This window comes from Otolemur garnettii, unplaced genomic scaffold, assembly GCF_000181295.1.
Source record: "Otolemur garnettii isolate 467f Iridium unplaced genomic scaffold, OtoGar3 scaffold00093, whole genome shotgun sequence".
Taxonomy (NCBI): domain Eukaryota; kingdom Metazoa; phylum Chordata; class Mammalia; order Primates; family Galagidae; genus Otolemur; species Otolemur garnettii.
This window is the reverse complement of record NW_003852488.1, coordinates 5,780,943-5,797,309: the sequence shown is the minus strand read 5'-3', so window position 1 is coordinate 5,797,309 and position 16,367 is coordinate 5,780,943. Positions and strand designations below refer to the sequence as shown.

Below are 16,367 nucleotides of genomic sequence, written 5' to 3'. Positions count from 1 at the left end.
AAAAAAAAAAAGAAAGCACACATGAGAAGGGACAACAGAAAAATTTGGGCAACCTGAAAAAACAAAATAGAGCAACTCCTCCAAGGTACCATGAGGCATCTTTTATGGAAGACTCTTCCTATAAAGAATTAATGGACTTGACAGAAAAGGAATTTAAAATATGGATGATTTAGACAATGAAGAGGATGGATGAGAAAATAGAAAGACAGAACCAAAAGATGGATGACAGATATATAGAATATAAAAAGAATATGGCAGAGGTTAAGGAAATGAGAAGACAATCAGGAAATGTGAAGATAGAGTAGAAAGTATCAAAAATAGATTAGACCATCGAGAAGAAAAAACCTCAGAGCTAGAAGATAAATTTTTCAAGCTAACCCAGGTATTTAAAGAGGCAGAAAAAAGTCAGAGAAAACAGAAAGTTGCTTAGAAAACTATGAGATTTGATGAAGCATTCAAACATAAGAATAATAGGGACTCCTAAAGGGGAAGAAGATTGTCCCAAAGGAATGGAAGCCCTACTGGAGACTGTCATAAATGAAAACTTCCCAAGTTTTCCTAAAGATCTCAACACACTCTTTTTAGATGATATCTAACCCTGGGTCATCTCAACTCAAACAGAGCTTCTCCAGGACACATTGCAATGAATCTGTCCAAAGTTCAAGACAAAAAAGAAAATTCTGCAAGCAGCCAGGAGTAAGCACCATCTGACCTACAGGGCAGAGCCATTAGGACGACAGCAAACTTTTCAACTGAAACTTTCCTAGCCAACAGATGACCATCATTCAACATTCTTAAACAAAACAATTTTCAGCCCAGAATTCTGTATCTGGCTAAACTAAGCTACAAAATTGATGGAGAAATCAAATCTTTTTGTGGATATTCAAACACTGAGGAAATCTGCCACAAGACCAGCTCTACTGGAAATACTTAGACCTATTCTCAACAATGACCATCACAATGGACCACCAGCAAAAGTAAACACACAAAAACTAATGTCAAAACTTAGCTTCCACAATGGTGCAAAGGATAAAACTACACAACAGACTTTCACAAAATAAGATGAATAGAATTCTACCACACATCAATTCTCTCAATAAATGTATCCCATTGCCTAGATATGCACAATTTGGCTACGTACCTGTTGATGGATACTTAAGTTATTTGAGTTGTTCCTAGGTTTTGGCTATTATAAATAAAGCTGCTTTCTATACAGGTCTTTGTATTACACATACTTTAGTTTCTCTTGGGTATCTAGATAGGTATAGAATGGCTGAATCATACGGTAGGTGTATGTTTAGGCTATTAAGATAATGTTAAGCTGTTTTCCAAAGAAGCTGTACCATTTTACATTCTCAATTTATCAATTTTTTTTTCTTTTAAGGATTGTGTTTTTAATATTCTATCTAAGGAACATTAATTGATCCTCTTTTAACATAGAAAATATTGTTACCTCCACTGTTCATTAAAGTTATGTTCTATAAAGACAGGAATTAGATTTTTAATTAAACCTATTATCTGTAAGTTCCAAAAATCAGATATTTTAATATTTTAGATCCAAATTCTCCTGATGATTAATATCCATTTACATAGTCTTCATCAGAGAAAAAATTGTGACCTATGAAGAATTCACTATGCTTAAATTTCTATTATTTTTACACACAAAACACCCTTACATTTGCTCAGGATCTTAGTCTCCACACTGTCCAGCAAACTTCTGAAAATGATCTAGCCTTCATGTCTTCCACTTCCCACTTTCCATTTACATTTTAAAAGAACTTTTATCAAGGAAAATTTTAGCATATACAAAATGAGAATGGTGTAAGTAGCTCCCATGTGCCCATAATTAGGCAGCTTTAACTATGACCAGTACATGGCTCATCTTGTTTCATGTATGTGCCTCTGTCCTTCCTCCAAACCTGTTGAATTATTTCAAAACCAGTCTTAGACACTGTATCATCTCCTCTGTAAATACTTCAGAATGTATCTCTAAAACAGTAGAAATCTTAAAAAAAGATTCATAATAACTATTCTTCTTAGTAATCTTAAGAATGGAAAAAAAATGCAATGTACTCAATACTGATATGAAACCAATTTGTAAACAATTATATGTCCAAATGAATGATAAAACACAAAATAGTCTAGCAAGAGGGAGGGGAGAAAAGGGAGAGAGGTGGGGGTAAGGGACAGTGGGGAAGGCAATTGTTGGGAGGAGGGAAGGCAACTGGTGGGAGAACGGAAGACAGTTGTCATGATCTCACCTAATGTGCACAATGTGAGGGTGTTCAGCACGCTCCCTGGGTGAAGGGCTCAACTACAACTTGAACTTTACCTTGGAAGTGAGAACAATGTAACCTAAAAATTTGTAGCCTCATATTATTTTGAAAAAAAAAAAAGAAAAAAGATAAAGATAATACACACAAAAATAAAAATCTCATAATACCATTACTTATAGATTGCCTTTAATTACAGCTAAAAAATTATTCTCACCTAATATCCAGGCATTAGTGTTTACATTTCCTTGATTTTCTCATGGATGTTTTCTAAAAGTTTGTTGAATCAGGATCCAAGAAAGGCCATATATTGTACTGGGTGATATGCTACATCTCTTGTAACTGATAGGTTCTCTCTCAACTTCTCTTCCTTTTCCCTGTCCTACCACCCTGATCCCCTTTTCTAATTTATTTAAGAAACTGTGTTGCCCAGTCTGAATTTTGCTGATTGCAGCTCCTTTTCCCCAAATGAGGTTATTTAAAATGCCCTTTTTTGATGGCATTTTCCAAAAACTTGTAGTTAGATCTTGAGGCCTCATCAAACATTTTGCATAGGTGGTTTATATGCTTCTATCAGCAACCATAAACTATCTGGCTACTTTTCTTGTGATATTAACAGTTACTGATGACATTGCCAAGATCCATCAATTCATGGAGGAACTGCAAAATGGTAATATTCCAACTGTGCCATGTTAATATGTCAGGCAGACTATTTCCATAAAGAGAAACTCCCTCATCTCTGTCTGGTAACCCTGATACAAAGTTCAGACAGGAAAAGCAGGATAAATGTTTGATTCTTTCTCATTTACCAGTTTTGACAAAAATGAGTTGGTTCCCTAGCATTCTCCAAGGTGACCAGTAAGTTTCCTTTTTTTCCATAGTATTATTATGAACTCATGGATTTAAATATACCTGATCTGTTTCAATCTGTTATAGTTATTATTCTTATAGATGCTCAAAAGAGACCTTTTTCAAGTTGCCTCCTGACACTTTGATCTCTGTTATAATGCTAATAATTTTTGAAAGCTTTTGGATTTCTGAAATGACAAGATGTTCTAAGACTTATCTGGTACATTTTCAGCCCCAAATCTGGAATGAGCTGTTTCTTGATTCCTTCTGGTGAGGAATGTCTTTAAACATGATGGCCTGTGTGTTAGTGGTACTTATCACCACTGGGATAGTCACTATTTGTAGGCTTTTCATTGGGCAGAGCTAGGAAATACAATTTTTGAAAAGATTAAAAACCATACTGATACTTTCAATTTAAATTCAGACCTACAGGGTTTCTTATTTAATCAATATTACATCTATAGTTTCTTTCTTCAGTAAGTCTAATTCTCAATGATATAATTGCAATTAATCATTTTGTAATCCTATAATATATGTTGTATAACAAATATTTCAACTAAGTAGAAAATCTTAAGGGAAGCAAGATAGATTGTGTCAGTGTTGCAACTGACACAGGCCTAATGTTGCATGTTTCAAGATTCTCATACATCCACTTGGTAAATTTTTGTTGTTGTTACTCATCTACTTTTTGCCATTAACTCCCTTTTTTGTAAATTTCAGAATTTTAAGGGGTGCACATGTTTTGTTTACATACATTGTTTTTGTACAGATTGAGTCAAAGTTATAAGTGTTCCCTTCATTCAGATAGTGTGCATTATACGCAATAGGTTTGAATTTACCCATTCCCCTATCCCGCCTTCCCAGCTTGATTTTCATAGAGATTTACTTCCTTGTGTACATTGAAGTGATGATCAGGTGTAATTTGGTATTGAGTAGATGTGTTTGTTTCTCAATTCTTGTGATGTTTCACTTAGAAGAATGGTTTCCAGTTTCATCCATGTTGTCACAAAAGATACTACATCAGCAATGTTTTTTATGGCTAAATAGCATACCACAGTATGCATATACCATATTATATTAATCCATTTGTGTATTGGTGGGCACTATGGTTGTTTTCACATCTTTGCAATTGTGAACCATGCTGCTATAAACATTTGAGCTATTGGTAAATATTTAGAATAACTTGATTGATATACAAAATAAGAATTCAACATTGATCCTTTACTAAAATCCATCCCTTGTCTTACCAGTTCTGCAAAATCTGCAGCCTCCAAGTCACTTAATGTTGTGTCTAATTCCACCTATGTAAAAAAAAAGTAACATAAACATTTAGCTCATTAGTTATGATTTTAGTAATGGACACATAAAAAGTTGCCTAATGATTACTTAAAAAATTGAGTATCTTTCTCCTTTGTGTTACTTCAGAAATATCTCAAAATGGAACATTTTGCTTTCAAGTTCTAAAATTACAAAAATTTATTTATTTAACATACAGGTATACTTCAACTAAATCTTAATTACTGCAAAATAGTCTTCACCCTATATTCAATGGAAAACAATTTATGAAGGAAAAAAGGTGCTTTCCAGTTTTAAGTTGGAAATTAACTTAACCCATTAAATCAACTCATTAGATTTCTTAGAGAAAAATGAATATCAATCTTGATGTAGCCAACCTACTTTGAGCTATTCTCATTTTCCATTTTCTATGTATTTCTCAACAGCTGGAGTTTTAGAAAATGCCAACATTCTTCCCTGTCTCTCTCTTAGACACAATGTTTTTATACAAAAGGGTTGTCAACCTTTATTCTTAGATTAAAACATGAAGGCAAGCGTTCCCCTGGAATCTGGCACAGTTAAACTACCCCACAGTTATTAGAAAAAAATCTCTTACTTAGGATTTGGCTTTTGTTTCTAGGGAAACTGCCTGAACTCTTTCATGTATTACCTTTGTTCTGCCCTGAAACATTCAAAATTTAAAAACAGAGTAAATGTAATTGCAACTTAATATGTAATGCATATCTATAAATTAAAAACTACTGGCAATTGAAGTTCATAGCACTATATATGAATAAGAATCTTCTTTATTTCTTTCTTACAGGCCAAAGCACTCTCTGCAGGACTGTTTCACACATAAGCTGTCTTACTGAGATAACAAAAGCTTTTGAAACATTAGTCATGCCTTTTAATGCTTTTCACACAGTATGACTTATTACTCACTTGTGACCTACATTTTTGTGCACCTAGCAAATATTTCACGTTCCACTGTTTGCGGCTATGGTGTGTCTTGTGAAAAACTATAGGATAGAGAAAATTACCAGTGTGATTTTTGATCTCAGAAACTGTTTAATGAGTTGCTGTTCCTGCTAACTGAACTCTAACATACAACATTACTATAACTGTTTCCTCATATTCCTTAAGAGAAACTGTAAAATATCTTTTCTCTTAATTATTCCAGTGTGCCCTAGGAAGAGAAGAACATCTGACAAACAAAATAAGGAAATTCTCAAACACCTCTAGAAAAAACTGAAGTCAGACTTCATCATGTACTAAACTCAGAACAAATACATTTTTTCTAAGTTAAAAATAATGATTTCCATTTAAAATTTGCCAGGCACAATGTACCTTATGCACATATGTTTTTAATTAGATGTCTTAAGGCATTAAATTCCTTAATATTTTCTATCAAGAAATATATAGTCAGTAAGTCCTACTATTTTTAATATAGTAAGAAATCTCAAAGAGAAAGAGAAAGTATGTTTAAATTCTTTAAGGTTGATGGCAAAACAAAAACTGGGGATTTTGGTTTCTGGTTCCATGTGTAAAAAATTTTAAGTCATTACTCTGTCCTACCAAATAAAAAGTTGAACAGACTAAAAAATCAATAACTCAATCAAGATAGACAGATAAACAGATAAATATAGGAAATCTTACCAGAAAAGAAACTCCTGAGCAGAGTTGGGACAGAAAAAGTGAGCTGTAATTGATGAATTGCTGGAGGCTCTATGTGGACAGTCTGAGAGTTAAAAATCCAGGAAAACTCAGTCTTCAAGGACCCCAACACTTTTGTGAGTTTTACCACTAGCAGTTCAACCAAATTGTCAGAGTAAATATTAGGGAAAAATCTCCTCATGCTTCCGGCAGGTGGGGAAGGAAAAGGAACCATGTTGAAATATATCAGAGACCTCTATTTTTCTCAACAAGACCTGCCCTCAGCACAAACTTGTTAACTATAACTTAACCTGCTGGGGCAATAATATTAGACCATAACTGACATTGGGGAAGGAAAATACCCAACACCAGTTAGTAATATCCTGCTATGTGGGGGAAGAAATACACTCTATCCTTTCATATGGGAGAAGAGAAATACCTTTCAAAAATAGTCAAAACCCTGGAACAGACATTTCTCAAAAGAAGACATACAAAGGGCCAACAGGTATATGAAAAAATGTTCAACATCACTAATCATCTGGGAAATGCAAATCAAAATCACAATGAGATATTGCTTAAAAGATAATAATACCAAAACGACAAAAGATAACGAGTTTTGGCAAAGATGTGGAACTCTTAAACACTGCTGGTGGGAATGTAAATTAGTACAACCACTATGGAAAGCTGTATGCCAGTTCCTCAAATATTAAAAATACAACTAGTATGTTATCTAGCAATCCCACTCCTGGGGGTCCAAAGGATCTAAAATCAATATGTCAAAAAGAATTTGCGCTTCCAAGTTTACTGTAGCACTATCCCAATAGTCAAGATATGAAATCAATGGAAGTGCCCAACAACAGATGAGTAGATAAAGAAAATGTAGTATGTACACACAATGGAATACCACAGAGCAATAAAAAAGAATGAAATCCTGTTAGTTGTGACAGCATGGATGAACTTAGAAACATTATTTTAAGTGAAATAAGCCAGTCACATAAAGATAAATACTACATGAACTCACTCACATAAGGAATCCATATATGCTTGGATCTCAAAGGAGAGAGTAGAACGCTGGTTACCAAAGGCTTGGGTGGTTACAGGAGAGGGTAGATGGGGAGATGTTGGTCAAGTCATCTTACTCAGATAACAGAAGTAAAAAATTTTAAAAAAATCATTCAGAATAGGAACAAAAACTAGGCATGAGACTGCCTGAGGCTGGGAGTGGGCAGGAGAGGAGAGAAGCGAGGAGAGAAATGGGGAGTAACTACAAATGGTTGTGAAATTTCTTTTATTTATTTAGTTTTTTTGCAGTTTTTGGCCAGGGCTGGGTTTGAACCTGCCACCTCCGGCATATGGGGTTGGCGCCCTACTCCTTTGAGCCACAGGTGCCGCCCAGGAATTTCTTTTTTGAATGATGAAAATGTTCTAAAAATGATTGTGATGATGGTTGGATAGCTCTGTGAACATACTGAAAATCATTGGATTATACATTTTAAATGGGTAAATTGTATGGTATGTGAATTATATCTCAATAAAGCTGTTAAGAAACTAAGTGTAGAGTACAAATGTCTTTAACACAATAATTAAGAAAGTGCAGTGAAGGCTATGTTAATGAGTTTGATGAAAGTATTTCAAATTCTATGTAAAACCAGCATATTGTTCTCCATAAATGCATTAATGTTCATAGCTATGATTTAATAAAAAAAAAAGAAAAGAAAAGAACTCGCATAACCAGTAACTATTCAAGCTAGAATTTAGAAATACACTGTCTGAATATAACATTAAGTTTACTTATTAGCAAGTACAAAGAAAGCTCTAAAATCAATAATCTAAGTTTATATCTTAGGAAGTTAGAAAAAGAAGACCAAATTAAATCTAAACTAAGAAGAAAAAAAAATTAAAGCTGAAATCAATGACACTGACAAAAAGCCATAGAGAAAAATCAATAAAACCAAGATTTGGTTCTTTAAAAGGATCAATAAAATTGATAATCCTCTAGAACAAGGATAACTAAGAAGAGAGAGGGCACAGATTATCAGAAATTAAAGAGTCCTCTCTTTAAAATAGACTTCACAGATGTTAAAAGGATAAGAAAAGAATATTATGAGCACTTCTATGATCACAAGATGGTAATCTAGTTAGAATGGGCCAATTCCTTGAAAAACACAATCTGCCAACATTCACACAAGAAGAAAAATCTAAATAGGCCTATGTTTATTTAAAAAACTGAATCAGTAAGAGGAGAACGTGGTATTCTTCCTGGGTGAAGGACTCAACTACAACATGGACTTTACCTAACAAATGCACCAATGCAACCTCATCATTTGTATCCATATATTAACCTGAAATTTTAAAAAGGGGGAAAAAAAAGGAAATTGAATCAATAATCAATAAACTTGCAAAACCAGAACATTGTATCTCCCCCCAAAGATCAGACATAGATGGGGTAACTGGTAAATTCTACCTAACATTTAAGGAAGAAATAATATCAATTTTCTAGAATCTCTTTCAGAAGATACAAGCAAATGGAATACTAACTCATTCTGTGAGGCCAGCATTACCCTAATACCAAATCAGACAAAGACATTACGAGAAAAACCAACCTACAGAGGCCATACCAACCCAGAACTGGATTAACAAGCTGTGGTATGTAATACTATCCAGCCATTAAAAAAAAAAGGAGACTTTACATCTTTTGTATTAACCTGGATGGAGGTGGCACACATTCTTCTTAGTATAGTATCATGAGAATGGAGAAGAATCCAACGTACTCAATTCTATTATGAAGGCAGTACACGATCTAATATAAGGTGGGGTAGGGGAATGAGGGATAGAGGAAGGGGAAGGAGGGAGGAGGAAGGGGGTCATGGTATATGGCATACCTCTTGGGGGGGCAGACACAATTATAAGAGGGACTTTACATAACAACCACAATAGTATAACCTAATTCTTTATACCCTCAATGAATCCTGAACAATTAAAAAAATTAATATATTGTTTTTCATAGCATTGTTTTTCATTGTTTTCCACCAGTCTACAAAATATAGAAAACATCTATGTCATATACCCCTTGTTTCCTGTATTAATTTCACCTCGTCACCTTGATTATAAACTTCTAGAGGTTTTTCTGGATTCTTCAAAGCACAGCACAAACCTCAGCAGCTAGCAAAAATAAGACTGATCTCCAAATAGTAGTGTTACACTTAACAAGAATAAAACCAACCAAAGCTTTGGTGGGATAATCACCACCTATGATTTTAGGCAACAAACTAAAAATATTTGTCCCAGAACTCACATAGCATTTTCTTAGTTTGATATCTTTTAGGGTAAAATAAAGAAAAGCATATAAGACTTTTAATGAAATTTATGCTAAATTTAGAAAAATGCCAATAAGGAAATATGAATATTAAGAAGTAGCCTTCACATGGAATTTATAAGATCAAAATAGGCGGCTTTATTTTAAAATGTCTTGAACTTCAGAGAGGGAGGATAATGTTCAATGTTAATGTATCTAAATTCTAATGACACTATCTTTAATATCATTAAGTATTCTACTATCATCATACAAAATACTATGTATTTTTGAGAGAAGATTCTGAAAGAGGTAGTATAACCCTAGAAACAGCCAGCCAGAATGGCAGGCCTCATGACATGGTACTTTCTTACCTACAAAAGTGGTCCTGGGTCCAAGGAAAAACACCCTAGAATGGGCATGAGACAGGTTTTGGAGCCAGGATCTTTTTCTTTTAAAGGTAAAGTATCTAGTTACTTTCTATCTATGTTGAATATTTATATTTTCTTATGAGAACACTGATGAGGTAGAATTGCATTAGAACCTCTGTAAGTTGGCCACCCAAAGGACTGTAACAAACTGGTTAACATATGAAGGTGGTCAACCTAAGGAACTTCCATTGAGTACATATGGTACATATCTGATGTATGAAAATTAGGTCAACTTCAGGAGGTGGTCAAATATAGAGGTTCTACTGCATTTATTTCATACTTTTTTAGTTTTTATATGATTTAATAAAATGGTAATTATTGACCTGAGATATCAAAAGATGCATTACCAGGCACTTGACAGAGCTAAGGACAAAAATATCAGAAGGTAAAGTTTCCTTTAAACATGCTATAATACCTCAATCCCTTTCATATAATAATTACATAGTAATACTTGCACAACTACAATACACCAGACATAACTCTAAGCACTTCAAATGTAGTTACTCATAACTCCTTTATGAAGTAGATATGATTATTTCCTCTCAAAGCAATTGATACATCAATTTACATGATTATTAAACTATCAAAAAGGCATTTACTTGATCATACATTGTAGAGTTTCAAGATGAGTAAGACTAGGAATGAATTAGACTATGCCTATTATGACTATGCCCTAATAGGCACTATGGTGCTGGGTTTCCTTATGGACAGGGAAGTGACTATGGTACAGTGCCTCATTTAATGTCATAGCTAAATAGATTATGTGGTGATCTACATTGATTGAAATAGCAGAAATAATCTTGACAGTCATTTAATAGTGAAGTTATTCTGGGTAGACAGCTATAATTAAGTCAAATTGATAATACTTAACCATCATGAAGTCTTAGCTTTGGTAAGCTATCTACACAACAAGCCAAAAGCTAATCACATATTTTCATGTAAAAAGATTTTGCTAAACTAGTGAACTTTCTAGTTTAATTGAGAATAATGTTAGTTAATCATTTTATCCACTTTCAATGTATACAAAAACATAATGCAAACTTGAAAACCTTGTGTTATAAAATCAAAGTCACAAAATTGCAAAGATACACTTGAAAAGTAGTCTAAATTTGGACAAAGATCAAATTTAAAGTAAGAAGGAGCTAATTTCTATTTATGAAGAATAATTTGTCTTTCTAAGTTTACCATACTGGATCTCCTTCATCAACCAATTGCCTCTTTAATTTTTCCCATAATCTCTATAATAACAAAAAGCACCAAAAAAAGAAAGTAAAAGATTATAATAAGGTAACTGGTTATGATTCTTATTTTTAACCCCTAAGATTACCTTGATTTCTGCTGGAAGTGTGAGCCACCGAACTCCAGGGAGGTTGTCTAAAAGTACCGCACTGGAAGCGTCATACTGCTGAGCACTGAGACTGCTGCTGCAATCTAAGTTAGCAGGCTGAAGTGCTCTTTGAAAGAACAAGTTAAAAAAATGATCCAAACGAGGAACATTCTCAACCTGGCAAAAGGCACTGAAGAAATAAGAGCTGTAAGTTAGAAGAACATGTGGAAATGGTGGTCATTTTCTGTGCGTTCCTAAGGAGACTGGACCTTTCCCAGCTCTATCTCTTCTGCACTCCTCCCCCCTTAATAAGAATCACTGCTATAATTATTGACAGAGTATGTTAGGAAATTCATCCTGTCCATATTTGGAGTTGATTGTACTATGGAAGAACCACAGGGCTAACACAAGTGGCATATCTACAACAGAAAGCAATGAAGTATCCTTTTTGTAAAAAATGTAAGTTGCTTTTACCTCTTACTATCTTTCAACCATTTATAACTCCAAATATCTTTCAGCAACATGTAATAAAAAATTAGAGATTTTGAACTCTGTAATAGAACAGATATGGCTTTGAATCATTATCACTGCTCGTACTCGGTAGCTACTAAAGGCAAACCACCTAAGCTCCCCCTGAAATTTGGCATCCAACTCTGTAAAAATGGGGTTAACATAAGCCAATTTACTTGCAAAAATACCTAGTAAGCAGACATAAGTTCTTATTATGTTTATTACTCACTGGTACTCAGTAAGTAGATAATAAGCCTAAGCATATTTTCCTCTCTTTACTATTGAAGGCACGCCATTAAAGAATTCAAAAAAAAAAAAGAGAGAGAGAAAATTAAATACTTGATTTTAGTCATGTAAAGGTAATACAACATTGACTGCAACCACTCATTGGAACAGCTTACTGAATGATACAATAACTGGTACATATACTATTAGCATATTAAAATAATATTCATTGATTCACACAACAAATATTTGAGTGCCTACTATGTTCCAGGCACTATTCTCACTCCTGGAGGTACAGCAGTATAAACATCAAGACAAAAGGCAATGAGCTCCTGTGGAGTTCATGTTCTAGTGACGACAAATGGACAAAACAGTAAAAAACATGAGTTCATACAAAGGATAATGTAGGGAACAGGATGATGCATATGGGTGGTGGAATGGTTGGCTATTTTATTTTTAATTTCAGGTTAATGTGAGGGTATAAACAAGTAGGTGAAAATATTTGCATTTGTTAGTTAGTACCCTTTTATTTTTCCCATACACTGGGGAATTTAATTTCCCAAAAATTAAAGGGTACTAACTAACAAATGCACCCAAAAGGTATGCCATATACCCTTACATTGTGCCCATTAAATGGGAGCATGTCAATCCCCTCCTCTCCTTCCTTCCCCTTCATTCCTCCCTCCCCCCAACTTGAATTGAATTGAGTTTTTCTCTTATGTAGGAATCTATTAGTCCATCTTCTGGCTTCATATTAGTATTGAACACAATGGATATTTGCTTTTCAATTCTTGTGAGACTTTAGAATGTGTTTCAATTCCACCCAGGTTAGCACAAAAGATGTAAAGTCTCCATCTTTTTATGGCTAAATATATTCCACTGTATACATATCCATTCCTGACTTGATAGGCATTTAGGTTGTTTCTAAGTCTTTGCAATTATAAATTGAGCTGTGATAAACAATCAGTGCAAAATAAAGTGTTTTTTATTCTTCTGGGTAGATGCCTAGTAAAGGGATTGTGGGATCAAATGGGAGGTCTAACTTGAGTTCTCTAAGGATTCTCCATACTTCCTTCCAAAAAGGTTGCATTAGTTTGTAATACCACCAGCAGTGTAAAAGTATTCCCTTCTCTCCACATCTATGCCAGCATCTGTAGCTTTGAGACTTTGTGATGTGGGCCATTCTCACTGGGGTTAGGTGATATCGCAGGGTGGTTTTGATTTGCATTTCTCTGATGATCAGGGACAATGAGCATTTTTTTTCATATGTCTGTTAGCCATTTGTCTGTTGTCCTCAGAGAAGGTTCTGTTCATGTCTCTTGCCCAGTGACAAGGTTGGCTATTTTAGATTAAGTGGTTGGAAAATAATCTCTGAGAAAGAGACTTGAGCTGATATTCCAATGTCATGAGGATGCAGTAAGAGGAAGAAGTGCCCCAGGTATGAGGAGAAGTATTGCCAGTGTGCAGTATAGTGCAGAGGGATAGGTGTGGTTTGAGAACTGAGGTCAGAAAGGTAAAAATCCATGGGTTGGAAATGTTTTAGAAACAGACTAATTGAAATTGCTGATGAGCTGTTGAAGGACAGTGTTAAATAATTAATCACAACATTAATCTGTTAAGAGGTAATCAATTTTTTGTGGCTCACAGAGAACTAACCAGCTCAAAACTTCAAAAAGATAATTAAGTCTTTGGAGTTTTTGGTCTTTTCATGTTTTTTTTTTTTTTTACAATGCATTCTTTATATCTTCATAATCAGAAAACCTTTGTTATAAAAATTATCATAAAATGACTATTAATAACACTTGAATCGACACTGCTTCTTGGTTTTAGGAGCTCAACAGATCTTCACACTTACTATCTTAGTTTACTCTTCAAATTTTCATTTGAATAAGTAGAAAGTTAAATTTGCTGCCATCTTGAAGATACTTCCAAATTAATGGAAGCTAAATTTCAAGATGAAAAACATGTCAGAAACTTAAATCTCTGATTTTTATGGAAATAGCTTCAGTTAGAGCAAAATATAGCAAAGTTGGCTTCTCTATTATAAATTTAAGGAAGTAGTTTATAACCATATCCTTACTCTTCATTGGCTATTAATTTTCTTATTAGCAGAAGGTAAAAGCACTATTTTCAGATTCCCAGTCCTTTGTAGATCCTCATTTGGAAAATACTGATAAATCATTGGGTTTGAGATGGATGTACACACTCAAAAGCTCCTGTAGAGGAGAACAACGCAAACCAGATACTTTCCCTGGATGATAAAATTATAGAAAATTCCTTTAAGATGCACTGAGAACAATGACAACAAAGGTCCACTGCAGATAAACAGAGAATTGATAACACTATGGTTTGCTAAAAAGTACAAACTGTCTTTGAATTTTTATATTAATATAGTCTTTAAGTTATGTTTCTCTTTTTAAAACTTTGTTTTGGAATATTACAGGGGTACAAATATTTTAGTTACTTAAATTGCTTTTGTACTGTTTGAGTCAAAGTTGTAAGTGTGCCCATCATCCACATAGCATGCATGGTACCTGTTGGGTGTGAATTTACCCATTCCCCCCACATACTTAATTTTTGATGACTTCCATTACATATGGAATTTTTATTTCCATATGTAAGTATTGATCAATTAATTCCAATTTAATAGTGAATACATGTGGTGTTTGTTTTTCCATTCTTGTAACACTTTACGTAGAACAATGGTCTTCAATTCCATCCTGGTTGTTACTGAAGGTATTAGTTCATCATCTTCTTTATGGCTGAGTAGTATTTTATGGTATACACACATCACATTTTATTAATCTACTCAGGTATTGATAGGTACTTGGGATTGTTTGCACATCTTTGCAATTGAGAATGGTGCTTTCAGGTGTCTTTTCTATAAAATGTCTTTTTTTCCTTTGGTACCCAGTAGTGGGATTGCTAGATCAAATGGTAGGTCTACTTTAAGTTCTTTGAGGTATCTCCATGCTCACTTCCATAGAGGCTGTACTAGTTTGACACCCACTAACAATGTATGAATGTTCCTATCTCTCAGCGCCCACATCAATATTTGTTATTTTGGGACTTTTTGATAAAAGCCATTCTCACTGGAGTTAGGTGATATCTCATTGTGGTTTGGATTTGCATTTCCCTAATGATTGGAGAGGTTGAACTTTCTTTTGTATGTGTGTTGGCTATTAGTCTGTCTTCTTTTGATTTCTGTTCATGTCTTTTGTCCACTTTTAATGAGTTTTTTTTATTGTTGATTTGCTGGAGTTCTTTGTAGATTCCGGATAAGAGCCCTTTATTGGATGAATATATAATGATTAACGTAGTCTTAAAGCTTTGTAAGCAAAGATATCATTTTAGCCCTCAGAAGCACTAGAACTTTCAGAAATTCCACTTACAATGATATACTTTTCCATCCATAATTTTGTGTGCACAAATGTTGAATAGTTACCTCAAATTTCTTCCTTTAGATCAAGAAAGATCAATTATATTATACTGTAAGATTAAAAAAGCAGAAAAAGATGCATAATATGAACCTACTTATATAAAAAAGTATATATTCATATTGTATACCAAATACATGGAGAGACAGAAATGAAACTAGTCAATACCTTCTCTACTGTTTTTCACAATAGCGCATATATTTTTTATTAAAAAATTTTTTTGAGAAAGAAGCATATTTTAGGATAATGAACTTGACAATGGTCTCATAAGCAAAAGTCCACAAAAACTTATTTTGAATCCTATTCTTTTCTGTATCTGTTGTGAAGAAATACTCTTACATTTGTCTCTACGGAAATATATCAAATCAGAATATAGTCGTAGTTATATCGATTTCACAAAGAAATTTCACTAAAGTAATATAGGAGAAAAAAAAGAAATAGATTGAATGAAAAACTGCCTAGAGTTGTAAAATAAAAGCCAATAATGAAAGATGAGAAAATAATAAGAGACAAGAAGAAGCTGCTATCACTGCCACTGCTCATGCCACCAAACAAGGCATAAAACAGTATTAAATGCAAAAGGTGATTTAAAACCATATACTTAACAGTTAAGATTCAATTCAAAGAAGTACTCACCTATCTAAAGAACCATACATAAATTTTAAGGTTTGGGCAACATCTTTTATCATATTCCTTAGCCAAGGCAGAGGAACTCTAAAAAAGCAAAAGTACATGTATTCATTTGTAACATAATTAAATGAAACATATCTAAAAGAAGCAAATATTTTTATATTCTATATATAAGAAATGTGAAAAGTATATGTGTCTATTGTGAATAGAGCTGTATAAAATGGCTGCTCGCTACATTAGTAATTGATCACCTTGAGGTCAAGGTTTGTGGCTCCAGATGAATCAAACAGGGACTTTTTATTTGGAAATTATTTAACATTCTCTAGGGTTCAACTTCTCCATCTGTAAAACGGAGCCAATAATCATTCAACTTTCTCAGTTTGATTTTGAGGACCAAATTAAATTAATGTATATAAAGTAGCTAGTGTAGTAACCAGGCCCACCCATAAAAAGAAATGCTAGCCT

The 16,367-nt window shown here is 33.8% G+C and overlaps 1 protein-coding gene across 1 annotated transcript in view; it reads right to left on the bottom strand.

Annotated features, from left to right (window-relative positions):
* The window catches only part of INTU (inturned planar cell polarity protein), an 89,194-nt gene that overhangs the window by 16,042 nt on the left and 56,785 nt on the right, over nt 1-16,367 (bottom strand). Inside the window, exons 7-9 of the mRNA XM_003795530.1 lie at nt 15,909-15,986; nt 11,101-11,290; nt 4,370-4,423 (exon numbers count right to left, since the gene is read on the bottom strand). Coding sequence (XP_003795578.1) covers nt 4,370-4,423; nt 11,101-11,290; nt 15,909-15,986 — 322 coding nt within the window. The remainder of the gene's footprint in view (nt 1-4,369; nt 4,424-11,100; nt 11,291-15,908; nt 15,987-16,367) is intronic.